Genomic DNA, 25812 nt, shown 5'->3' with positions numbered 1-25812 from the left:
TTTGCAGACTTCCTGTGCTAATGTCAAAGGCCTCGGCCACATGGTAGGTTGCAAGCACAGTGGGCCCCTGTCTAAGAAGAGTAAGTAACACAAAATCAGGGATATGGAGAGAAGAGTTTGGTATAAATACTTTATTAAAGAAATAGTGTTTTCTTGTTAAAAAATACTACATTAAAGAGAGTTTTGGGTTATCAGTCTTTCCTCCCAGAATCACAGTGTAAGAGAGTCATTTCTTGACCTCTCTAGGGACTGTCCGGCCACAGAATAGGACATCGACACACAAGAGAAAAGAACTCTCCAATTTCCTGATGGCTCCCGTTTCTCAGGTGGTTTGAGAATATCACTAAGTGAACAGTTTGTGTTTACTCCAATCTCTGCTTCTGCCTGCCTTTTAAGACTAGGACCCTGCAAGCGAGGTAAGAGGCCACCCGCTGTCCCCTCAGGGTGAGAGTAAAGACTCGGTTTACAGAGGCGCTGAAGTAGGGACAGTGAGAGCTGCATAAACAGGTAGAGTTTTTATTACTTTGTAGTCAATGGTTGTGAAATGCCCTTCATTGGATACCATCAGATGAGGTAGGGAAGACATTCCAGTGGAAATTTGTTAATGGGGCAACATTTTTATTTCTGTACATTTACATACAAATTTTCCCCAAAGGTACAACAGATGTGACATCATGCAGACGTTTAGCTTTGAACGACAGTTCAGAACCCGATTTAGGCTTGTGCTATGAATGAGCACCTCCAGAGTAATCCCGGTCGACATGTACAGTAACACGGTTCTTACAGAGAAACCTCAAATGTTGGGGTTGCAGGAAGGACAGAGGGAAGTATTCCCCACTAGACATAACACACTGTACTGCTTTTCCAAAACACACAATACATTAAAGTGAGGTGTCCTTTAAAAGAGTTGAAGTGTGGGCTCCCCCAGCATGTGCGTGCACCTGCGCACCACCTAGGGGCTGGGCGATGCGATGGTCACACGATTCATTTAATGGCACTTCAGTCATTTCTTGTTTGGCTCTAGGAAGTGGTAATGTTTGAGTGCAATTACTTCCTTTACGAGGTTTATTTTTGCTCTCTTTCTGTTCTGTGGCGAAACCAACTTACCAGCCCCTTTTCCCTAGTTGAAAGTGATTATACTCTTTTAGAAAACAAAGCATTTAAAACTGTTTCCTATTTGTCTTGGTGCTATTTAGTGCATGTGGTGTTCTTGTTGACTTCTGGAAAAGAACAAAATGAAATATCCAGCCCTGTCTCAAGTGTTCACATTTGTGCATAACTTTTATTGAAAGGGGATCACAGCTCCCTGATAGGATAGCAGGATGCACGAGTGGGTGGCAGAGGAGGAGGAGAGCTGGAGCACGTACCCTGGGATGTCTCCCCGGGCAGTGGGGGGTGGGGGTGGTGGAGGTGTTGGGGAGGGCGGACTTGAATAGCAGGTGCCTGAGAAGTGTTTCCTCACTAACGACGAAGGAAACAGGACCGAGGAGTTCAAACACTACTGACAGGTGCCAGGGAGCTGGTGGCCTCAGCCCCCACCCATGCAGAGATGGATCAGGCTCCGGTGGGCCCCCTGCTGCCTTGCTCACTTGGTACGGGATTTCCCAGTGCTCAGCCCACACGGAAGCTTTTCTGCTTTGGCTCCGTTTCGTAAAGGCATTCCTCAAGAGCTTCAGAAATCCCTAAGCTGAACCAGCAACAGGACAGGAGCTCAGCCCAACCCTGAGGCTGCTGGGAGAGAAGAGCTGTGGGACCTCTTTGCTGAGACCTCACTGATTGTTGGCAAGACAGCCTCCTTCACATCTGCCAGACTTTGGTCCCAAGAGCCCAGTCCTCACGCTAGCTTCTCTTCTAGTGGATGATGAGTTAGTCCTGATCGCTGAAGCGACAGTGCTGTCTCTACTGGACTAGTTTTTGTAGTTGTCACGTCAGATGGAGCTCAGAGACCAAGGAACAGGACTTTGTGCTGTGCCTCGCCTCTGCCTTCCTGGATAGAGATTACTGGCAGCACATGACAGCTTCAGTACATTTCTTACAGAAGGTCTACGTGACCAGCGAGAGAACACGCTCGAGTCCTGCAGGACAGCAAGGGGGCTGTCCCAGCACTGCAAGGTGTCCCGGGGCTGGGGTGAGGGATGCAGACATGTACCCGGCCAGGAGCAGCCCCAGGGACCTCACTGGCTCCTTCCCGCCTCCCCAGCTGCCCTGTGGCCTGACTGCTGCCTGGACTTAATGGGTCTTGCTGCCAGGTGGCTTTGTAGCAAGTACTCTAAAAAAGGCAAAAGGTATGTCACAAGTTTGGCACGTGAAGGCTGCACAGATGTAAAGAAAGTTCTTTTTAAATTAAGGTGAATGCAGACTAACATTGAAACATGGAACAAAAGTGACTTAACCGACATGAAGGAAGGCCTGGGTGAGCTGGGCTCAGAGCAGGTAGAAATGGGGAGAGACTGCTAGGCGCCCTTCCTTCCCAGGAGGCCCTCCTTCCCAGGTGGCTTCCTTCCCAGGTGGCCTTCCTTCCCAGATGGCCTCCTTCCCAGGCGGCCTCCTTCCCAGGCAGCCTTCTTCCCAGGTGGCCTCCTTCCCAGGCGGCCTCCATCCCAGGCGGCCTCCATCCAGGTGGCCTTCCTTCCCAGATGGCCTCCTTCCCAGGCAGCCTCCTTCCCAGATGGCTTTCCTTCCCAGGCAGCCTGCTTCCCAGGTGGCCTCCTTTGCAGGCAGGCTGGACACCCCAGGCACTAGTGATGAGTCAGACACAGTGCAGTTGACTCCCTGGAATCACGCATGCCTGCAAGTCTGCTCACCTCCCCAGCAATGTTTTTATCACATCCGAGGGCTCCTACTGGGGTCTAGCAGTTTTGGAGGAGAGAGGTGGGTGGACTGAGAATAGGCCAGGTGGAAAGCTGGAAAGGGAGAAGGGGAAGTTATAGCAATCTCTTTTCTGGCCCTTTTGAGTTCTAGCAGCTGTCAGCTGGAAGTCACCTAGTTGCTTCACAGACTCGAGGCCACAAGTTCCCTGGAAGAACACAGCTCACAGCAAAGACATATTTCACAGAGTGCAGAGGTGGACAATTCTAGAAAGAACCCAGGCTGTCCAAAAAATCGGGTGCCTGCGTTGCTACAAGGCAGTGCCTGCCTGCGCCAGTGTTGTTTCTTAGTGGCCCCCTGGGTGTCCTTGAGGAGGCCCTCCAAGGTTCCTCTGAAGTACCCCCAGACAGATGGAGAAAGCCTGACCTGGAAAAGGCAGGAAGAAGCCTTCACTGTCTGGGACAAAAATGAGGAACACAATGAAAACCCTTGGCTATCGGGGATGGGTGTTGAACTTTGGTGAGTTATTGCTTTCTCTCCACTGGTCTTGATGCTTTAAAGAGGCTGGAGGTCAGGTGGACTCACCTGTGAGATTCCCACTCCTCGCCCTAAGCCCCCCTCTGTGCTGACGGAAGTGACAGGAAGCAGGAAGCAGGCAAAGGCAGGCTGGAGGGGGCAGCGGCTCCCACAGGCTTCGCAGTCTCTCAGCGTGAGGTCAGTGAGAGCTGACAGTCGTCCGGGCTGGTGATATCTATGCGGTGGTGTGTGCTCGAGATGTGGGTGACGGGCTGTGTCTGGGAGAGCACCCCTCGCTCCTGTGGGTTTGCCTCAGGCGTCTGTTTCAGTTATGTCCCTAGTGGTTTTCAGTTCAGAGAGTAGCCATGTTTTCAAGTTGCACTGGCCAAGAAGCTGAGTGTGAACGGGGCGCTTTCCTGGTGGAGCCAAACCCGGGAAGGATTCCTGATCATGTTAACATGTCTCACATCTCCACACCGTTGCTCGTCGTGAGCTCGGCCAGGCAAGCCTGCGTCAGCGAACTGTGGCTGTAGTACCACTCATTGTTTAGGATTTCTGGTGAAATGTCCAAACTTTTCCCCAGACACCTTCCAGCGTCAAGTACGAAAGGATGATCCTGAAGGAAAGACTAAGCTGGTTTTAATGACATCTGGGAGCTGCTTTCCCCCAACACATGGAACAGAAGCTCTTACCTCACAAACACACACACACAAAAACCCTTTAAAAACCATACACAGACTCTCTAGCAAAAACCTAATCATTTACATTTCACTCTGTCTACAATGTGGTCATGGAGATGCTCCACGACCGGTCAGTCTGCACACAGGCAGGCGGCCTTGGGGGGAGCGGGCCCAGAGGGAGCGACCCCTGGCTCCTCTGTGGGGTGCTGGGCAAGGATGGTGTGTAACCTCCAGGACCGCTGTGCTGGTTGCCTACAGCGTCCTCCTTGGTGGCCGTGTCCCTCTTCCGAAGGAGGTGGTTCTGTTTCGAGATCAGAGGAAAAGGGAATAAAGTGCTTCTTGTAAAAATGACCAAAATAAATACAAACATTTCATGGCAGAAAAGAAAGTCCAAAGGGTTATTTCCAAAGAGTCTGCTTCTTCAAACACGGTCCTTAGAGTCTTGGAAAGACAGAGTTTCCCCACACCAGTTGACAGTCTTATCATCTGTGGCATCAGCAGGAGAATTAGGGTTTCCCTGCCCCCAGCCACGTGTTCGGTCCCTGGTCTGTAAACCTGTGCCCAAACAGCCCCAAACCCTTGGAGCCCACAGCGCCCCCCTTCAGGGAAGGCCATGCTGAGAGCTACATGGACTTCATGCCGTTGGCCGTGGCATTCTCCGGCAGCCCATCCCCCGCGGTGGCTGCGTCGTGGAGGCCAGAGTAGTCCTTGAGCTCGGCGTTGGTGAGCAGGAGGGGCTGCTCCCCCTTCTTGTGCGGCAGGAGCGGCTGCCGTGTGTAGTGCTCCCCATTGGAGATGTTCTCGGGCAGGCTCTGGTTCCTGCTCTCAGGCAGCAGGAGGATGCAGATGATGCAGATGAGCGTGCAGCAGGCAAAAATGATGTGGTGCAGGAAGTAGCCTTTCTGGTTGTGCAGATCGATGATGGGCGCCGTCAGCATGCCGAAGCCCGCGCTGGCCAGCACCAGCCCCAGCCCGCCGCACCTGCAGGACAGCACGAGCACACGCGGTCAGTGTCCACAGTCACACCCCGCCATGGAAGGGCACGGCAACTCTGTGGGGGGTGGGGGAGGGAGGGGACACGCTTGGGCAGGATCACGGAGCAAGTTCATGGCACCACCCCAGTGTATCCCACATGATGGATATCCCAAACCACCTTCGCCTTGGCCGGCTTTGTACCACCTCTAGAGAATACTTTTTCTCACCAGCGCAAGTTGTTTTACTTTATTTTGAAAGGCAATTTCACAACACTATGTAAATGGAAAACCAGTACCACTTGCCATAAATGATATGCAATGAAAAACAAAGTATTATTAAATTATGGTCTTTCCCAAGGTTTGCTCTTCATTTAGAAACTGGGGAGTAGGGGTGGGGGTGGATTAACAGAGGTTAAAGAGAGTAATATAGACCTACCAGCACTAACAGATTTTCTCTGGCCATAACTAGAGAGACTGGGAGATACTTTGAAGGACAATAATTTTTCTCACCATGAGTCGTTATTTATTGTTGCACACCGTACCATCATTCCCAGCTTGGGGAGCTACTATACCAGGAACCTTACACTGTGATTGAGAGAAATTCACAGCAGCACTGAGCTCAGAAAGTCCTAAATGTAAGCCTAGAGCGAGTGCCATTTATCTCCGTTCCTCTGCCATTTGAGGGAACCTACCAAAAGTTCTAGAGAGATTAGTAGATATGCAACATTAAAATCCGTCAAAGCTCCAACATCTCTCCTTTGACATAAAAGCATATTTTGGGGGATAAGGTATCATGTGGCCACCGAGAAAGCAGTGCAGGGCCGGGCTGCAGTAAAGGGGACCATGACATTCAGGTGACAGGAAGTCGTGGCCCCACTGGGCCCTGCAGTGAATAGGCCAGGGAGGGCTGTCTGGTCTCTGCACTGGAGCTACAATGAAGGGGCCTGATGGATGCAGTCTTGTCTCAAGGAAGGGGTCGTCTCAGAGAGCAGATCCAGACCAGTGGGCAGAGGGTACAGGGATGTGGATTTCAGTTGTTTTAAGGAAGAACTTTCACTGGAGTTGCTTAAGAGCTTATGCACCACCCTTTAGTAAAGTGACCTTTATTCTTGGATGTGCTTGGGCAGAAGGCCCCTGCAGCAGGCTCTCGGAGGAGCCTCTGATTCTCTTGGTTGGCACTACAGGTGGCTCTAACTCACAAAAGTACTGACATACAAGGGGATGAGACACAAAACCAATGTGCAAAAGTCAACTGTACGTCTACATGCTAGCAACAAAGAAGCTGAAAATGAAATTAAGAAAATTCCAGTTATAGCAACATCAAAAGAATAAATACTTAGAAATAAAAACAAAAAAATTGCAATACTTGTATACCAAAATCTATAAATCATTGCTGAGAAAAGATTAAAAATATATAATAAATGAAGAGACATTCCATGTTCATGGTTTGGAGGACTCAATACTGTCAAGATGGCAATTCTTCCATCTTAGAAGGAATGTATAGATGCAACACAACCCCTATCAACTTCCCAGATGACTTTTTTTTTCCAGAAAAAAGATAATCTGATCCCAAGATTTATATGGGAATGTAAAGGACCCAGAAGAACCAAAATGATTTTGAAACGTAACAAAATTCAAGGGCTTACCTTCCCAATTTTAGGACTTAGGATAAAGCTCTAGTAATAAAGGCAGTGTGGTATTTATTGGTGTGTCGATAGATCAATGGAACAACTGAGAGTTCAGAAGAAAAAACTCTTACATTTACAGTCAACCGATTTTTGACAGAGGCAAATTCAATGGAGAAAGGAGAGTCTTTTCAACAATGGTTCTGGGACAACTGGAAATCCACATGCAAAAGAACAAAGTTGGGTGTTTATGTAATATCACGCATAAAAGTTAACAAAGAATGGATTTGAGGACTCGAGTATAAGCGCTAACCCTAGAACACTTTTTTTAATGTTTATTTTTGAGACAGAGATAGACAGTATGAGCAGGGGAGGGTCAGAGAGAGAGGGAGACACAGAATTGGAAGCAGGATCCAGGCTCTGAGCTGTCAGCACAGAGCCTGATGCAGGGCTTGAACCCACGAGCTGTGAGATCACAACCTGAGCTGAGGTCGGATGCTTAACCGACTGAGCCACCCAGGTGCCCCAACCCTACAACAATTTTAAGAAGAAAATATAAGGGAAGCTTGTTGTGATCTTAGATGCGGCAAAGATTACATGTGAAATCAGAAGCAGGATCTAGAAGACAAAATGATCAATAGGACTTCATCACAATAAAAAACTTCTGCCCTTCAAGAGACACTCTCAAGAAAATGAAAATGGAAGCCATGGCCTGGGAGAACACGGTTACTGAGCATGTCTGATAAAGGACTTGTATCCAGAATATATAAAGAACCATTAGTGTGAAGACACCCAATGTAATAAATGAGGCACAGATCTGAACAGACATTTCTCCAGAGAAACTATACAAACTATAAAACACCTGGAGCCCACAAGCAGGTGTATGGTATCCCTGGCCATTAGAGACATGGATATCCCCACCCCAATGAGACACCGCCTCACCGACACGCACTAGGACGGCAGGAATCTAAAAGGCAGAGAGTAACCTGTGTTGGCAAGGCTGAGGAGAGGATGAGACCCACAAACCCTACTGCGAGGAAGGAGGGTGGCGGCTGTGGAAAAGTTTGGCAGTTGGTGAAAAAATTAAATATAAACTTTTGTATGACCCAGCAATTCCACTCTTATGAGACATGAAAACATAGACCACCCAAAAACCTAGAAGCGAAGGTTTGCTGCGGCATTATTCATCATAGCCAAAAACCAGAAAGAATCCCGATGTCCGTCCACAGGTGACTGGATAAACAAAAAAAGGCACGCCATGCACAACGGAACAGTATTCGACAGGAAGAAAGGGGGTGAGGTGCAACAGGTGCTCATGGGTGAGTTTCAAAAATATACTGATTGTGTGATTCCATTTATGAAATACCAGAAAAAGCAAGGGGGGTGCAAATCTGCAAGACAGAAAGATGAGTGATTGTCTGGGGCTGGGAGTGGGGACAGAGACGGACTGCAAAGGGCCAGGAGACAACTTTTGGAGGTGATGGAAATGTTCTATAACTGGGTTTATGGTGGCGACTGCACTAAGATCATTGAATTGTAGATTTAAAATGGACGGATTATATGGTATGTAAATTATACCTCAATAAAGCTGTTAAAAACACCCCAAATTATTCCAGCTGTGGGGACTGGGTCCTCCTGCAGACACAAACCCCCAAAGCTTCCAGGGGCTGCCCCTCTCTGTCACCCCTGCTCAGGCTCAGGTGGCTGAGCAGCCGGTTCCTTCTCCCTGGAGCCTTTGCTGTCAACAGTGAGTGGGACGAGCTCCTGCTGTCCTGCTGGCCAGTCTTGGATGAGCAGGAGTGACAGGAACAAGGGGGACTCCGACAGGGAGGGCAGGCGCCTTGGGGCTCTCCAGGTTGACAGTTGTACCTAAGTGCCACCTTAAAGCAGACATATCAGAACTCTACAGCCAAGACAGGAAGGAGCACAGAAAAGAAACACTTTTTGGGGCACCTGGGTGGCATAGTTGGTTAAGCATCTGACTTTGGCTCAGGTCATGATCTCAGGGTTCATGGTTTCCAACCCCGCGTTGGGCTGTCTGCTGTCAGCACTGAGCCTGCTTCGGATTCTGTGTCCCCCTCTCCTCTCTCTGCCCCTTCCCTGCTTGCACTCTATCTCGCTCTTTCTCAGAAATAAATAAATGTTAAAAAATTTTTTTAAAAAGAGAAAAAGAAACGTAAAGAAACACGTTAACAAAGAATGGAACAGAAGAATGGCAATCCTGTGCTTGGGTGGGACAGTGGGTGAGTCTCCCTTCCCCATTTTGTCATGTTTCATAACAAGAGAAGACACTTCTCCCTTCCCTTCTCTCAGCCCCAAATGAGCAGCGGTCTTGTACCTTCACACGCGGGAGGGGTTTCCTCATGTCCCTTGTGCTGAGGCCAAGGTGGGGGTGGGGTGACACCGCTTGCCGGCTCACCAAGCACACGGCCCCCAGGACAGAGCTGGAGCCTGGGAGTCTGTTCCCTTTCCCAGCCTCTTCTGTCCAACCCATGGCCAAGCCCCATGGCCAAGTTCAGCCTGTCTGGGTCACACCCCCCTAACTGGCATATCTTGTGTCCTCCTCCTATTCCCTCGGGTTCTTTCCTCACTGCTGACAAGTGACTTTTCTAGAATATGCTCGCTGGCCTCTGGCCGACCCCTGGCCCTGCACCCCAATCCCTGAACTCCTTGGCTCCCCCGACCCCACTCCCTCTGTGAGGCTCTCGCCTCTGCTCTGCTCAGTTCTGCTGGTTCCCCAGCTGGAAATGGTCTCCCCATCCGTTGCTCTGGAAGGAGACAAGTCTCGTCCCCTGCGGTCCCTGGGCCTGGCACAGAGAGGCTCACTGGGGTTTGTTCAGGTAGAGGTTGTGAGGACGGGCAGCCGCCTGGCCCACACGCACAGGCCAGGCCAGAGCAGCTGCCGAACAGACCTTTCTTGCTCCCCAGGCTGGAGATGCACTGATTTAAGAGCACAGGTTGGGAGCCGGTGGGCCCCGGGTAAGAATTCTGGCTCTGTCATGAGCAGCCTCACCTCTGTGAGCCTCAGGGAGGATCTGAAACGGGGACAAGAAGTCATGCATCGGCAAAGCTGGGGCACTGTGTCCCTATTGCTGGGACAGGACGTGCTGAGTACACGTTGGCTGTTTTGATTCCCAGCTGTCTAAGCTCCTTCTCCCTTCTCCTCACAAAGCAGAAATATTGGTGTATTTCTAACTTCTTTCTTGCTGCGTTAATATTCAACAAGTGACACAGAGCAGGAAGTGAAGGGAAGACCGGGAGATTGGTGGGTTGGTCTCGGGTGATGGTGTCTGTCCCGCTAGTGCTGGGGAGAAGCCTGACAGCAGGGGCCCAGCTGGGGCTGAGCAAGTTCAATAACTGGTGGGATGAAGACAGCATGAGCCCTTCTCATGGGTCCACCGGAGCCTCCAGGGATGAGAGACCCACAGGTGGCAGAGGATGCCGGTGCCACTTTGGTCCTTCTTCCTTCTCCCCCTGGCCTCCCACCCACACCCTGCAAAGGACGCCTCTTAAAGCTGCCTCAAACCCACCCACCCTCTTCCTCCCAGGGACCCCTGCCCAGGCTCCCTGCTCCTTCGGAATGAACACTTGCTCCCTCCTGCCTCTCCTTTGGATACACACATCCCTCCTCCCGGGCCACTGTCTCTCTGCAAATCACAGTTCCGGCAGTTTCCAGAGCACAGACTGACCAAGCCGAAAAAGTGCTCTGGCCCAGCTGCCCCGTCCTCCCTCCCCTCGGTGCACCTTACAGAGCTCAAAGACTCCTTTGTGTTTGTGTCTGTGTCTCTAACAGACATTAGTGGTTTTTAGGGGCAGGAACCAGGTGAACTCAGTTTGGTATCCCTCTGCATGGCAGTCAGATTTCTAAAGTGGCTCCAAAGATTCGCACCTCCCAAGCATTCATACCCTTGTACCTTGAGTGTGAGCTGGACCCAGTAACTTTTCACCAGTAAAATATGGCAAAGGTAATGAGATGTTCCTTCTGTGATTAGGTTATGAAAGACTTACTTCTAGTAGATTCTCTTGCTGGCTTTGATGAAACAAGCTATTATGCTGCTACACTCCAGGCAGCAAGGCTAAGGTGACCTCCAGCCAGCAGAGAACTGAGGCTCTTGGTCCAATAGCCAGAGAGGAACTGAATCCTGCTGTTATGGTCTGAATGTCTATACCCCCCAATTCCTAACCCCCATTGTGATGGTATTAGGAGGGGGCCTTTGGGAGCTGATTAGGTCATGAGGGTGGGACACTCATGAATGGTATTAGTGCCCTTAGAAAAGGGGCCCCAGAGAGCTCCCTCACCTCTCTCCCATGTGAGGACACAGGGGGAAGATGGCCATCAATGAACCAGGAATCAGACTAAACACCAAATCTGCTGACACCTTGATCTTGGACTTCCAGCCTCTAAAACTGTAAGAAATAAATTACTGTTGTTTATAAGCCACTCAGTCTGTGGTATTCTGTTCTAGCAGACCCAACAGACTAAGAGATCTACCCATTACTGAATGAGCTTGAAGACTGATCCTACCCTGGTCCACTGCAGCCTGTGGGAGATCCTGAAGCAGAGGACATAGCTAGGCCTTGCTGACTCCTGCCCACGGAAACTGTGAGACAGCAAGCCTGTGCTGTGTTAAGCGACTAAGTTCTGGGGGGTAATTTGTTACACAGCAATAGATAACTAATACACTCAGTGAGTGATGGAATTTCCTAGCCTTAGCTATGGAAGAAAATAGACAGCCTGCTCTCACCAGGCTGTGATGTGTCACCAGTTAGAAACTCTTCCACCACCAGAGGCACCTGGGTGGCTCTGTTGGCTAAGCATCCAACTTCGGCTCAGGTCATGATCTCACGGTTTGTGGGTTCGTGAGTTTGAACCCCACATCTGGCTCTCTGTTGTCAGCACAGAGCCTGCTTTGGATCCTCTGTCTCCCCTCTCTTTGTCCCTCCCCTGCTTTCTCTTTCTCTCCATTTCTCAAAAATAAACAGACATTTAAAAAAAAAAAAAGAAAGAAAGAAAGCCTTTCACCAAGGGAGAGAGACCGGATGTACTATAGGAATAGTCACACCATTGTGCTACTGGGCCAACAAGGGGACACAAATAAGGAATAGCAATATTTTGGAGAGGGGAGGATCTTCCAGATATCAACCTCCTTCCCAGGCAGAGTCCCAGACCACTTTTTAAAGACACTCTGTACCTTTTTGTTAGTATTTCCTCATATGCCCACCATCTTCATTTAGTCTATGAGCTTGTCAAGGGCAAGGATTATTTTCTAGAATACCAACTGGCACGTATTATTTATGCCTAATAAATATTGGATGCTTGTGGACTATACTGGCTTCCTAGGTAGGAAGGTCAGCTCACCCAAATGAATGGGGTAGGTTAAATATAGACAGCCATTATGAAGGGTGATGTGAGTAAAACCATCTGTAAGATGGATAATATGAACACCCAAAATAGCCACTCAGTCTTTTTGATAATTCTGGCCACTCTGGAAGCCACAGGATGCTGCAAGGGACATACTGGATGCTGGGGGTAATGGGTGTGTTTCCTTGGGGCTGTTAATACCAGTGAGACATCATTTTCTCTGAAACCTTCTGGGTTTCTGCCCGACCTTCTTGTCGTTAAGTGTGGACGGCACTGACTAGCAGTGAGAGAGACTTAACTTGCTTAGTGCAAATGAAGTACACACATGAGTTTATATACAGGAGGGTAGAGGACACAGGCCCACAAGGAAGGGGGTTCACAGATTCACCGTTAGAGAAGTTGGCATGGGATGAAAGTCTTACTTCATAATATAAAAATATGTAATATTAATGTTAATAAATCCTGCCATATATATTTGATTTATGGTAGGATTAGACAGCTCATTTAAGAAAAGTATCTACATATGTGTGTGTATATAAGGTGCAGTCCACGTGCATATATAATATGCAGTATATCTTTATATATTTTTTCCATGAAAGCAATTTGCTATTTGGTTTTCTATCAAGGATACTTTGAAATTACACAGGAAGGTGAGGGACGCTTTTGGAAGAATTTGGTATACCATTTTTGGCTTGGTGTTGTTTTTCTGAAATCTCAGTTTAGAGAATGGGGTCATTATTAACATTACGTTAATTTTTCTCTTCTAAATGCTGACTTTGTGCATTTTTTGCTTTTCTTTCGATTGGCACTAGAGGGCAGCATATGCCCATGTTTAAATATCACAGCAGGCGGCCACCTCAATTTACAGTTGAAAGAGAACCAGGGGGCAAATTTTGCCTCCCCATGCTTTAGAAGCAGAAACATTTTAATATCCAGTGGCTTTTATTTTACTAGTAATAGTATCTAAATTAAAGATATAAAGAGTAATACACAGGCCAACTGTTAGAAGTAGCAAGCTTAAATTAAGAATTCTAGAATCTTGAAATTATGCTTTTAAACACTGGAATCCCAGCATCTTGCATTTAAACAGAACAAACCTCCCAGTTTTCACTTCCTCTTTTATATTAGTTTGTCTTTATTTCTGTAAGTCAAGGATAAACAAAAATTTGTGCCAATTCTTACAGAAATAAATATAACTGCCAACAACATTCAGGTAGGAATAATTAATAATATCAACTGTCATCTGCTGAGGCTGGATCCTTTCTACATATCCTTTTTCCCCTCAGCATCCCCGCCAAATAATAAGGCGGTCATAACGAGTTTCATGTTAGGGCAAAAGAGATGAATGAAGGCTGGCAGAGGGACTTGCCTAAGGCCACCCAGAAAAGCAGCCCTTGGGATCACACACAGTTCCATGTCACTCCTTCCTCATGCTGGAGATGCGAGTCTGAGGCTCTAGGCCACATCCTCTGCACTTTGGTTGTTCTCACCCTGCTCTTGAACTAGCCAGTGTGCCTTGGCTCCTTGGTCCTCAGCATTTGTAATATATGTATGTATGTAGATTATGTAAGACACAAATCTTTAGAAAGGTTAAACAGACTCCAGATGTCACATTACACATAGGCCATCTCTGTCCTTGAGGCACTTTAGAGAGGAGGACATCAGGGCCCAGGTTCTTAATCCTGACGTGGGCTTAGGGAGGAGTTACTCAGAAGGAAGGTCTCCAAGAAGGCAAGTTCCAAGAAAGAAGTTTCTAGAAGAAAGGGGTGAGATAGCCTGGAGGGGAGGAAAGCAGGAGAAGACACTAGGAAGGATTAGGTAAGCTCAGACAGAACAGAGAATTAACAGCCAAGGCCCAGGGGCTCTGAGGAATCTGTGTGGAATTGTTGGAAAATGAAATGGGCCTGTTATCACCAGTGCCTGCCTCCTCTATTAACTGATCCCTTTTGTGAGGGGTGAGCAAGACAGCAAAGGCCTCAGGGGCTCCCACTTGCAGCTTCCAGATGGACACTGCATGGAAAAGATGATCTTGCACAAAAAAGCCACCAACTGCTTGTAGACCAACCAGGGCCCCTGGCCACTTCTCACCAAGCCAAAGGGGAGAGGGTGCTGCAGACAGGTCTTCCCCTCTCTCGCTTGCTCTCCCTCTCGTTCTCCCTCTCTCTCTGTCTCTGTCTCTCTCTCTCTCTCTCTCTCTCTCGTCCCTGTCTGCCTGCAGAGGCACGTAACTCCTGAAGCCTTTGGAAGAGAATCCAAGAACTTGTTGCATCAGCTGATGATAAATGAATAGCATGTGGACCACGCTTGGGTCGGAGGGAAGTGCTTCTCTGTAATATAAAGTCTGGATGGAGTCTCATGAAACAATGGTATTAATCAGTTCATTAGATTCTAGTGAGTCTCTGTCAATTTTTTTTTTAATTTAAAACGAAAAAAAATTATTTTAGAGGGAATGAAAGAGAGACTTCTTGAGTGGGGGAGAAGGGCAGAGGGAGAGAGAGAGAATCTTAAGCAGGCTCCATGCTCAGCACGGAGCCCAAGGTGGGGATTGATCCCAAGGCCCGGAGATTGTGACCTGAGCCAAAAAAGCAAGAGGTGCCCTGAGTCTCCGTCATTCTTGGACAATGGATTTCCACAAGCCTTTGTTCAAAAAAAGTTCTTACCCTCCTATTTGCTTCTAGTTAGTTAATCCTGGCATCTTAACCTTGGCTACTGTTCTGGTTCAGAAGGTATGTTTTTAATAACAGCCTTGTAAAAAAAGGTTAGTTTAGTATGAAGAAAAATGAAACTAATATAACACTGGATATCAATGACACTTCAATGAGAAAAAGAAACAAACAAACAAACAAACAAACAAACGAAGCTCACACACCCCAAGCCGCTCATCCTAGTTTATCTTGGATTTATCTTTGTAAAGTGGGGGGAGGGGAGGGAGGCCAATTATTGTCCAGGGACTCCATGGGAATTGTCCCTGAGTGTATTTGCAAAAAAGAGACTCTGAAGGGAAGGGTAAGGGAATGACACCAGCAACTCTTCCCTCCTGGCCTGAGACCCCCTTTGTACTTGATTTCCTTTCATCCTCGGCAAGTACAAAAACATCACCAAAGGTCAAATATTTTTTCCAGTTTGTCATCTTGGCAAGCCGAATCTAAGAACATATTTGTTGAACTTGTATTCCCAAATAATCTTTCCAGGTTTGCATCAAAGAGGAAAAGGATACTGTATTTCCTTCAGTTTAGCTTGTTAAGCAAAATCTAACAATGACTAATGAGGTCTATCAACTCCCAGAGTTCAGGGGTAGCTGGCCGCTCCCAGAGAACGATACATAATCACACAAATCTGCGGGGAGGCCAGCTGGAAAGCCAGAAGGTCCAACCTTGACTTGGGCACTAATGAAAGAACCCTCTTTGCTGCATTCTTTCGTAAAGTAAGGGAATTTAGGTAAAGAAAGGACACTGAGGGAGATGCTGTCCGCCTAAGGCATTTTGCAACCTCTAGCATGAAATAAGCTTTAGGCTCTTCACTTTGGCTTAGCAGAGGGTTGGAACAGGATGAATTACTTGGCATTTAATTGCTTTTTTCTTAAATATACAGTTCCTTGGCATGTATTGTAATAATCCAGGAGAATGAAGCAAAATGAGGTCATGTGAAATTTCTCTGGTCAGCATGACTCGTGGAAATGTAGGAAGAAAGTCCATGAACCTGCCTGTCTGCTCCCAGAGCCCCATGCAGCACCTGAGGGGCTAAAATGATTAGTCTGCACAAGTCCTGCCTTGAATTGTACTGGGCTCCACTTGTTTGCTCATGTGGGCAAGTAAGGGTGGATGGGTGGCATCAAGCTGACTTCTGCATTTTAATTCATGGCTGAGTAACTGCCTGATTTATTCACAATTTATATTTTTCAAAAAGCATGTGTGTTAAACATGCTAATGATATTCCCATGCAAAGTTCAGTGTGATGTAAATCAAGATGAGCTCTTCCATAAGTCACAAACAGTAATTACCAGGAAAATGACACGACTCTGTAGTTTAGTGATGCCCTTTTAAATGAAGGGAAACCCTTTTATTATGCTGTGATCTTAATAGCATCATGGAGCATCCATGTACCACTATGTGGGCATAGCACGAGAAAGGATCAAACCTTACCTTGTGAACTAAAACAAAAGTAGCTAAGCACGAGCTTCCTATACCCTGAAAAGGTCCCTGCTCCCTGTACCTCAGGCTCCTTGCCTGGATGGACCCCAGGGTCAAGTTCTCGGCTGACTCTCAGTTGCCTCAGAGTCAGGGCAAATTTCCCCATCGGAAGCCCTGACAGGTCCAGCACACAAGCCACGCCCTCATCCGGAGGCCAGGGTGGGACAAAGCTGATGCTGGTTCGTTCCACACAAGCCTTGCTAAACCTCCCGCCCTCTCCGGAGTCCTAGGAAGAAGATGCCCTGGGGGGGCACCTCCCATTACGTACCTAATTACTGTGGGGGTGATCTCTGCACAGAAGAACACGCTGAGGCTTCCCACCGCGTGGGAGGCGAACATGCCCACGATGGAAAACGTGATGGAGAATTTGTCCTTGACACTATCACTCATACCTGAAGGAGAATCAGAGGGAGACAGTGAGGGGGGCAGGAGGGAAGGGAAAAGGAGGCTGGCACGGCAGGCAGGGGGTGGGGGAGGGGTGCAGAGACAGCAGTGGGACAGGGGTGGGAGGAAGGCCTGGGACCACAAGAAGGGTCTTCCTCCTTCCCGAGTAGAAGTGCAGACTAGGGCACTCAGTTCCCTCTGGAGACCGAGGAGCACGTCAGGTGTAAGAGGTCAGACGCTCTTGGTGGAGACTTTGTTGGGGTTCCCGTGATTTCCTGTGGGCCTCAAATGCTAGAGCTCACGCGGACTCTGCCAGAGTTCCTTAGGCCACAAGCCGGGCCTGGCAGGAGGGAAGGTGGGTAAAGAGGGGAAGGCTGGTCTCCCTGGTGCTCTAGCAACACCCCTTCTATTCCAGCTTTCAGAGAAAGAAGGTCTCTGCTATTCTGGCCTCAGGGCTGACCCGTCCAGTACACAGGACAGGGTTTACTAGGCTGGATTTAAGGGAATAAAAACTCAAATAGCCCAAACAGAAGAATTTACAGCCCAGAGGGTCAGACTTAATCCATCCAGGCATTTGCAAATGGCACCAGAGTCTGACCACACACCCACGCATCATCTAGCACAGGGCATTGGCATGCTGTTGGGGTCATACACGTGGGGCACAGCTCAGTTCCCTGCAAGGCTGCATTACGAACTCAGGGAGCCCGCTGCAGAAAGCCCTGGCAGCATGGGCTCGGGTCAGGCCAGGCGTGTGTGACCAGCAAGATGCGGGACACCTGCTCTGCCATCCCCATGGCCAAGAGCAGTGAGCTTTCACGATTCACAAAGGGGGATAGCAGCTTCCCCAGGCAGTACAGTCAGCCAGGCCTCCAATGCTCCCTGGGGTTCTCTGATGTCACCCAGGCACTGTCCGAAAGATAGCCCGCAGCACTGCGTTGGCACCAGGGTGCCCTGCGCTGACCGCCCATGCCGGCGGAAGACATGAGGCCATGCGTGCAAGCCGGGCGCAAACGGGGAAACGAAGTGCTCTTTCTAGAGGCAAGAGGGAGTAGAGAATACAAATGTATGCTTATAGTGTCCAACCTACGGCCAACTTCAGCTGCAACTCTTGAAGGGTAGGAAGAGAGGAGGAGAAAGAGAGAGGGAAGGGAAACCACAGGTCTGTGAGTCTTTATGAAAACGTGTATTTGGGTGCAATAAAAAATGGTGATGTGCCCAGCACAGGCATTTGGGGCTCACCTGAGTCTGGATGCTGGCTGTATTTCCCAATCACTGGGCCCATGCAGACGAAGGTGAAGAAGGTGGGTAAAGAGGGGAGAGAGAAAGCATGTTAGGTACAAAGCTGTCACCATGCTTTTCCATGGGACCAGTTTCTAAGCCAACTCCCCTCCACGTCTGGGTTGGCCCCACTGCCAGCCCGCCAGGCCCACTTGGGGAGCAGAACCAACACCCATGGAGGGGCCAAGTGCTAGAGAGACACAGAGACCTGGGGCTAACAGAGTCCCTAGACACTGGGATTAGCACCTGACTAAACAAAACTCGTTTTGTTTGGAGGGGAGAGGGCTAAAACCGTTCTGGCCTCCAAGTGTGGGGAGAAAATGGAACTCTTCAGAACAGAGACTCTAGCACACCTTCTAGACCTCAAGCCAAAGGGTTAACTTCATTGTGAAAAAAATTATCCCAGAGTCACTGCTGGTCTGTGCTCAAGGAAGCAGCAAGTTCTGCGGGGGCAGACCCGTCAGGCGGCATTTCTGCGAGCTCCGAGCCCTGATGCTCATAGTTACTTGTGTGCAAGGAGTGCCTGGGACATTCCTGCTCAGGGACAAAGAGGGCCTCTGTGACACTCCCAGGGGCTGCTGCTGTCACCCAAAGCTCATGAGCTTGCACAAGGGGATGGGATGGTCAGGAGCCAGTTGCCACTTCTCCATTTCCTTATTGGTCACAGCTGACAATAAGACCAGTCTCCCATTGAGATATGGAGTGCATGAGGATGTGACCAAATTAGAGAAAGGGCTCCTGGGTTTGCAAGTAGCTGCTCTTTAATCCAGTTTGCACAATGAGGTTGAGAAAGTGTGGAGTTTTTCCGTCTGTTCTGGATACAGACTCTCGCAGCGTGGATGACATGAAGGCTGTTTTCCCTGAAGCTCCACTGCACCTGGACAGTCGTGAGTCTGATTCCTGGCTCTCCTTGTGAAGCTGGGGGATGATCGGTGGCATCTGTTTCCTGCAGTGTCCCAGCCTGTCCCAGGAGGACCGCGCCTGCTCAGAGCAGGCTCAGCTGCCCGGCTCTTTTGTGTCTCGCTCTGGGCAGGTCAGAGAGAGATGCCTGGTGCCTTTTCCATGCACGAGGAGCTGTACCAAGTACGCCTCCCACAGCTGGGAGGCGCTACATGGATTCCCTCATTTTCATTTAAATTATTTTTAACATTTACTGAAGAATTCTTTGGCCCAAACGCAAGCTGGTAAACTTGGGAACATCTGCTGACAAGCAGTGTCCCGATGTAGGGGTGTCCAAATGTCCCCCTTGTTTCCCATGAAAGAGTGCTTTGTTCTTCTGGTCATGTGATGTGTCACAAAGAAACAGTCTGGCCGTCAGTGAAGTCATGTCCACCAGGACTGGGAAGGCCTCACGTGCAGGGAATTGTGGTGAACCCAGGAAGGAAGGCTCCAAGTGGAAGCCCGGGGGCTGGGCTGGGGCAGGAGGGGGAAAGGCACAGTGCACTCAGGGACAGTCACCATGGATATTCCAGTTAAAACCTGTCCTTCCCAAGGTACTTCCCTCAAGCTGTTGGCTTTGGAATAATAGCTTGGGTCACAGAAAACTTCCTAAAGTCTCCCCCAGCTCTGCTGAACACCCTTTGGTCACAGGCCAGCTCCCCTCCCCCAGGCTCTGCCCCCGTGGCCCATCCGCACCCCCAACCCCCACTCACAGTTGAGCAGCCCAAGCTGCAGGAGCGAGGCCAGGGCGGTGAGGATCATGAAGAGCAGCAGCCCTCCCCTGCGCCCCAGGAACCTGACCACCACGCACATAGCCAGGCAGGACGCCAGGGCGATGCTGGCCACGGTGTAGTAGTCGGCATAGAAGTTCTCGAGGAGCGGCACCTTCACCTCGTGGCCCATCATGCTCCTTGCAAAGCAGTGGTGGATCCCGTACCCCGTCAGCCTGTGGGAGACGCACACGCCGAGGGGGGCGGTGTGCAGGCGTACAAGGACAGAAGGGCTCAGTGACCAGGAAACAGACATGCAGCTCAACACATCACAGAGAACATGCTGTTACCACGACCGCATGTCTGATGGGGTGCAATGCAAAGAGACTTCAGAGAAAGGACAGCAGCAGCCCTCTCATGGGGGTGCCTGATCACTCTCCTCACCATCACTTTAGCAGAGAGTGTGAACATGAAAGCGGTGAGACATTCTGTTCAAACACCATCAAATGGATCCAACATGTAAGACAAAGCGCTCCCATTCGTTAACTCACTTAATCCCATGTCAGCACCATAAGAGCTGCTGTCAGACCCATTTTACAGATGGGAAAAAAGGCTTAAAGAGGGTAAGCAGCTTGCAGAAGGTTACTAGACATACTGCCTATCTGAACCTCTGACTCTGCTTTCAGTGCTCAGGGTTCTGGAAACTTGGGGATCCACCCAGAGAACTACCTGCTTAACCCATTCCTGCTGCTATTGACAAACACACCCTGGGGAAGCCAGCAGGAAGTCAGGCCAAATGAAGACACACCTGGTTTTAGAGACTTTGTTTCAGTTCTTAATTTATCATCGTTTCCCTCCCTTTGCCCTGGGTCAAGCCTCTCTAACGCCTCCAGAGGCTGGGAGGCTCGTATAAACCTGCTGGGAAATGTGTGTCCCACCCGCTGCAGACAGATGTCCACTTGGGGAGATGGGGGTACGAATGCACTCATGCACCTGGGAGGCTGCAAGTGCATGTTCAGGGCATGGGCAGTGCTGCAGGAGCGCATCTGTTACATCAGTGCTGGGCACCCACCCCAGAGTGACAAATGTCCTTCTCTCCCAACCCCCACTTCCGTGCTTTGGGGAAATCAAAGTGCTTTCATCAAACTGTGAGCATGCATCAAGGTCAACTGCGGCAGAGCCTTGCCCCCACAGGGGAAGCTGCTGTCTGCCAAATGAACTCATTTCCACTTGGGACGTACTCAGCAAAGGACCTGCTGGGGCAGTCGCTTTATAATCTTGTAACTGGGGAGATTCGGTTAATCTCTGGGGATCCCAGATGACTTTCTCTGTCTCTTGGCCTACAGAGGTCTCAGAGAAATCATCTTTTTGTTCTGGTAAGAAGGAAGTCTTCGGATCATAACAGGTAATTTTAAGATAACAAGGTCAAAGAGATTGATCCCCCTTTCCCCAAATAAGAAGCATTAAAATAGAAACTTGGCATCTCCTCTATGTTACAATTTGTGTTTTTTTTTCAAACTAAAGTTGGAAAAGGCATTCCATTTGTAATGGTCCCGTTAGCCTAGCCGGCATCTGCCTGAGACTGGACAGCAGCACGGTGGCCATGTCTGGAGCCGACTCTGGGCAGGGAGGCTGAAGCCTGAGGGCTCGGCCCTGACCAACGGAGTGGCTAGGGCCTCCATGTCCTTGTCTATAGGACAAGGGTGACAGGAGGAGCCCCAACATCGAGAACTGATGAAGTGGAGTGGCTTTGATAGAAATAGCCATGGGGAATGGTAGGAACAGAGCCCTGACTCTGGGTCTCTCTCTTTCCAGGACAGGAGTCCTGATGCCTTTCAAAATTGACTGCAAACCCTGCCCCCTGCCCTCCAATAGTCTCTAACATCAAATGAGAGTTAACATCCTCCCTCACCTGAGGTGACCTGTGACCCTGAGTGAGGGCCACTCTGTGTGGTTAGGGAAGGGCAGGGTTATTGAGCTGTGAGTGAAGATGGGAAAGACCTTCTTGGTCTACACAGCGACCCTGGGGCTTATCAGACTTATCCAGGGCCCCGTGGCCAAGTGCGAAGCCCTGGGCTGACCAGAGACCCCCGAGTTGTGGCTGTAATTCAAGATGCAGCTGTGGGAGAAGGAGGGCCCTGCCGGCCTCCCCTCCAGACACTCTCTTCTCCAGCCTCTCCCTGACCTCCACCCTGCTCGTGTCCCTCTTGTGACTCACGAGTTCACACACAGGACCACGATGTTCTTCCACAGGTTCCGGGTTCCCACCACTTTCACGATGCAGACCTTCTTGGGCCTCCGGGAGAGTTCCTTCTCCAGCTCTGCAGACAAAGAGAACCTGTGACCCGTCGGCAAGACCCTGGATAGGCAGCCTCCTAGGTGTTCCTGAATTGGGGCATCATGAAAAGGGGCAATTTTTTTTTTCCTTTAAGCCAGAGGATAGGGTCTGGCTCTCAGGATAGAAAACGCATTCACAGAAACACCGACTTTGCCGTTCAAATTTCCCCATGGGGCCTGAAGGGAGCCGAGGCACACCCTAAGTGTACCTTTTCACTGCAAAGCCTTTCTTGTGAGTGAGGCAGGGTACATACAAATAAACAATGAGTGTAGACTCACTCCACTTTGCCTGAGTACCAAACTTAATGACAGGGGTGCCTGGGTGACTCAGTCGGTTAAGTGTCTGACTCCTGATTTAGGCTTAGGTCATGATCTCATGGTTACTGGGATTGAGCTCCACATCGGGCTCTGCACTGAGAGCACAGAGCCTGCTTGGGATTCTCTCTCTCCTTCTCTCTCTCTGCCCCTCCTCTGCTCATGCTCTCATGCTCTGTCTCTCTCAAAATAAACATTTTAAAACATGTAAAAAAAAACCAAACAAACCCAAATGGGTTACAGAGGGACTAATTTCGGGTTACAGAGGCACTAATCAGGTTCAGGTTGTATTAAAACAAGCAGTTCTTTTCTGTGTGGAGTCTGATCTGTCCACCTCACCCACTGTTCAGAGACCAGGAGAAGCATGTGCTCATATGCTCCCTAACTTCACAGGTGGGAAGTACAGTGGCTGTGGCTGTAGCTGCTCCTTCTGATGCGGCCCCTAAGGGTGTGCATCTCTTTGGAAAGAGAAATAAACACATGCATGAGCATGTATGCACAGAAGTGCATATATGTGTGTACGCACATATGTGTATATGTACATTTTAGTTAACAGTCAAAGGTCTTTGGGGGCTGAGCAAGAAAGTGTTCTGCCTCAGAGTGATATGACCAACTACAAAGTTATTAGACAGAACTCCTCATGAGGCTCAGATTAGCTCTGAAAGCCATTCTGAACAGAGTCCACTAGTGCTCCAATGCCACATTGACATTTGCTGAAGCCCAGGTGTCAACCTGGCAGTTTAACAGGGAGGGTCAAAACACAGAAATGTCCCAGCCTTCAGGATCTGCCCTTGTGTCTGCGAGCAGAAATGCCATACATTCAGCCCCCAAGGCCCCTCTGTGCTCTCCTAGCCCAGCAGATCCTCAGGGAGTAATTCTCTCTACTCAGGAGCTCAACAAGAAAAAGGAGACCTAACCCATTGGTTGCGTGGCCCGTGCTCCTCAAGACTGTCAAGGCCATGAGAAACGAGGCCCAGACCAGAGGAGGCTGGGGAGATGACAACAAAGTGTGATCCTGGATGGGATCCCGGAACAGGAAGTCATTAATGGAGACACTGGCGACATCCAGATGAAGGCTGGGGTTTGGTTAACACTACTCTACCAATGGCAGTTTCTCAACTGTGACAAAGGTCCTATGGTATTATGTTAACAATGGGGAGACTATATTCAGAAATTCTGTACTAATTTTGTAACCTTTCTGTAAACCTAAAATTATTGCAAAATACGTTTACTGAAAGAAACAAAAACACAAAGCCAAGTAGTATGGGTGGGAAGGCCCCATCTAATGAGGGCAGGGCTTCTGTGCTTGGAGGAAACAGAATTACCTCGGGACAGACCCTGCAGCAGCCACGTGCATGGGGACTGCTACTGGTGTGCTCTCTGGCACTTCCTAGGGCCTCTTCCACCTCCTTGATTCCAGTTTGAAGGGAAATATGTTGCTTAACCATAAGGCTTTAGGAGTTACTTAAACAAAACATTTTTTGGATCAATGTCACCAGCTGGGGCATTGAAGGGAGAAGGAAAAACCTTTTCGATGTCAAAGGGATGCCATGCCACTTGAGTTCCCAGACCTTTCTTCCTTCCCACTTTTAGGTGCAAAGCCTGAGGTGTGTGCAAAAGCCAGAACAGCTAGCACTTTGGGTGTCTGTCCACGGATCCCCCTCGACTCCCAAGCTCTTCGGAACCTTTATTTTCCCCTCTGCAAAAATAGACTAATCTGATTTACAAACATCCTTTCCCCATGGCTAAAACACTAAAAAACTTTTAAAGAGCATGGCAATGTTACAGTTAACAGATAATGCGGGATCCAATGATCTTAGTATCTTCATGGTTATAAAACTCATCAGGAATCAACTATAATAGCCACACTTGCTCACCATGGAAATCATCCAAGAAGAAAATTTAAATGTCTATTAGCATGTTTACAGAAGTTAAAATCTCTTTTTGTAATGTGGTCCAAACCTAACTGCTAATACATTATTGTATATGAAATAGATGTTTAAAGAAACTGCAGCAATTTCAATTGTGACTTAATTTTTCTTTTTTATAGGATTAAACTGTAGAGCCCAAGGTCTAAATAACTGACTGTAGTCTACAGGGGTAACTGCATTATTCTAAATGGAATTAGATTAACCTGTCTGGAGCTATTGACATGTTGTCTCTGTTACATACCTTACCAGCCTATGAATAACAACATAAAGCTTCCTCAGCACTAGGTCTGTTTCTCTGGGACAAAAATCCCCCATCTCTGCGTTGTGAGAAACATCAGATGACTTTTGAGACACCCTAAGGTAACTGAATACAGGAGGCCTTTCTGTCTCTCTAGTCATCAGACAGAAATCAGGGATGTCCTAAAGTCCCTGAACGTGGCTATATGAGAGTAAGAAGGGGAAGTGCAAGTTGATCAGACTCTGAGCACCAAGGAAATGACTGATAAAAGCATTTCCTCTCCCTGTCTCTCCTCCCAAGCTCTCTGACCCTCTGGATTCACAGCCATTAGAAAAATTTCAAAATGGGGTGCCTGGGTGGCTCAGCTGGTTAAGTGTCTGACTTCGGCTCAGGTCATGATCTCATGGATCGTGGGTTCAAGCCCCACATCAGGCTCTATGCTGACAACTCAGAGCCTGGAGCCTGCTTCAGATTCTGTGTCTCCCTCTCTCTCTGCCCCTCCCCCACTCACCCTGTTTCTCTCTGTCTCAAAAATAAACATTAAAAAAAAGAAAGAATAATTTCAAAACAAAACCAAGTGGGGCTTATTTAGTTTTGACAAGCCAGCAGCTCCCACTCCACTCTGTATTTCCCTGCCCCTTCTCCTCTGCATGTTTGGTCACAACCTAACCTGGGATACAGCAAGGAGTCTGAGAGACCTGGCAGAATCCCACTTTTGATTCTCTTTGCTGAGCTTCCTTGGGAAAGCTGCTCTGTGCCTCAGTTTCTCAGCTATTAAGCGGGACAATGCCCCTACAAGGCCCAAATGAAGGAAGCAGATGAAGCCCCACGTGGCCCTTGGTGGGCAGGCAGCCTTCCTAGTCCAGTGCTCTGGCTGACCAAGACTGTCCTGGCTCCCCCCCAAACAGCTGTAGAAGGGAGAGGTGTCCTTGCAGACACGCAGAAGGAGACATGACCTCTACGTATGTAAGAGATCCAGGCGAGGGGCCAAACCGTGCTTCTTGAGGACAGCACAGGGAGAAGACGGTGGTAGTGCACCGAAGCCCAGGCTCAGAGATGCAGGGACAGCACACACAGACGAGAATCTGTGTTTGTTTGGATGGGGGTGTGAGATTAACTGGCTGTGCTTTGATGCTTGTGTGCACTGTTAATGCATTACGGGTGAAACTGGGAAAGCATCAGTTATAGAAAAGAGAAGACAAGAGAAGTAGGGGAAAGAAGAGGGGAGGAGGAACGGGAGGAGGAGGAGCAGAATCAGGAGGAGAAGAAGCAGGAGAAGCAGATGTAGCAGGAGAAGAAACAGTAATAACAGGAGGGGGAGGAGCAGCAGTTGGAGCAGCAGGAGGAGGAGCAGGAGGAGCAGTGGGAGGAGGAAGAGCAGGAAGAGGAGAAGCAGATGTAGCAGGAGAAGAAACAGCAATAGCAGGAGGGGGAGGAGCAGCAGGAGGAGGGGGAGGAGCAGCAGGAGGAGCAGGAGTTGGAGCAGCAGAAGGAGGAGGAGGAGCAGGGGGAGGAGGAACAGCAG

At 49.1% G+C, this 25812-nt stretch overlaps 1 protein-coding gene across 2 annotated transcripts in view; it reads right to left on the bottom strand.

Moving 5' to 3' along the window:
- Positions 1-496: 496 nt before the first annotated feature.
- SLC22A23 (solute carrier family 22 member 23) overlaps positions 497-25812 on the bottom strand; it is a 181943-nt gene continuing 156627 nt past the window's right edge. For both annotated transcript variants that reach the window (XM_049655095.1, XM_049655096.1), the window contains exons 6-10: positions 21685-21787; positions 19470-19702; positions 17779-17811; positions 16424-16547; positions 497-4985 (exon numbers count right to left, since the gene is read on the bottom strand). In XM_049655095.1, coding sequence (XP_049511052.1) covers positions 4628-4985; positions 16424-16547; positions 17779-17811; positions 19470-19702; positions 21685-21787 — 851 coding nt within the window. In that variant the 3' untranslated portion in view covers positions 497-4627. The remainder of the gene's footprint in view (positions 4986-16423; positions 16548-17778; positions 17812-19469; positions 19703-21684; positions 21788-25812) is intronic.

This window comes from Panthera uncia (assembly GCF_023721935.1).
Source record: "Panthera uncia isolate 11264 chromosome B2 unlocalized genomic scaffold, Puncia_PCG_1.0 HiC_scaffold_25, whole genome shotgun sequence".
Lineage (NCBI taxonomy): Eukaryota > Metazoa > Chordata > Mammalia > Carnivora > Felidae > Panthera > Panthera uncia.
The sequence above is the reverse complement of the archived record's forward strand: the minus strand, read 5'-3'. Positions and strand labels throughout refer to the sequence as shown.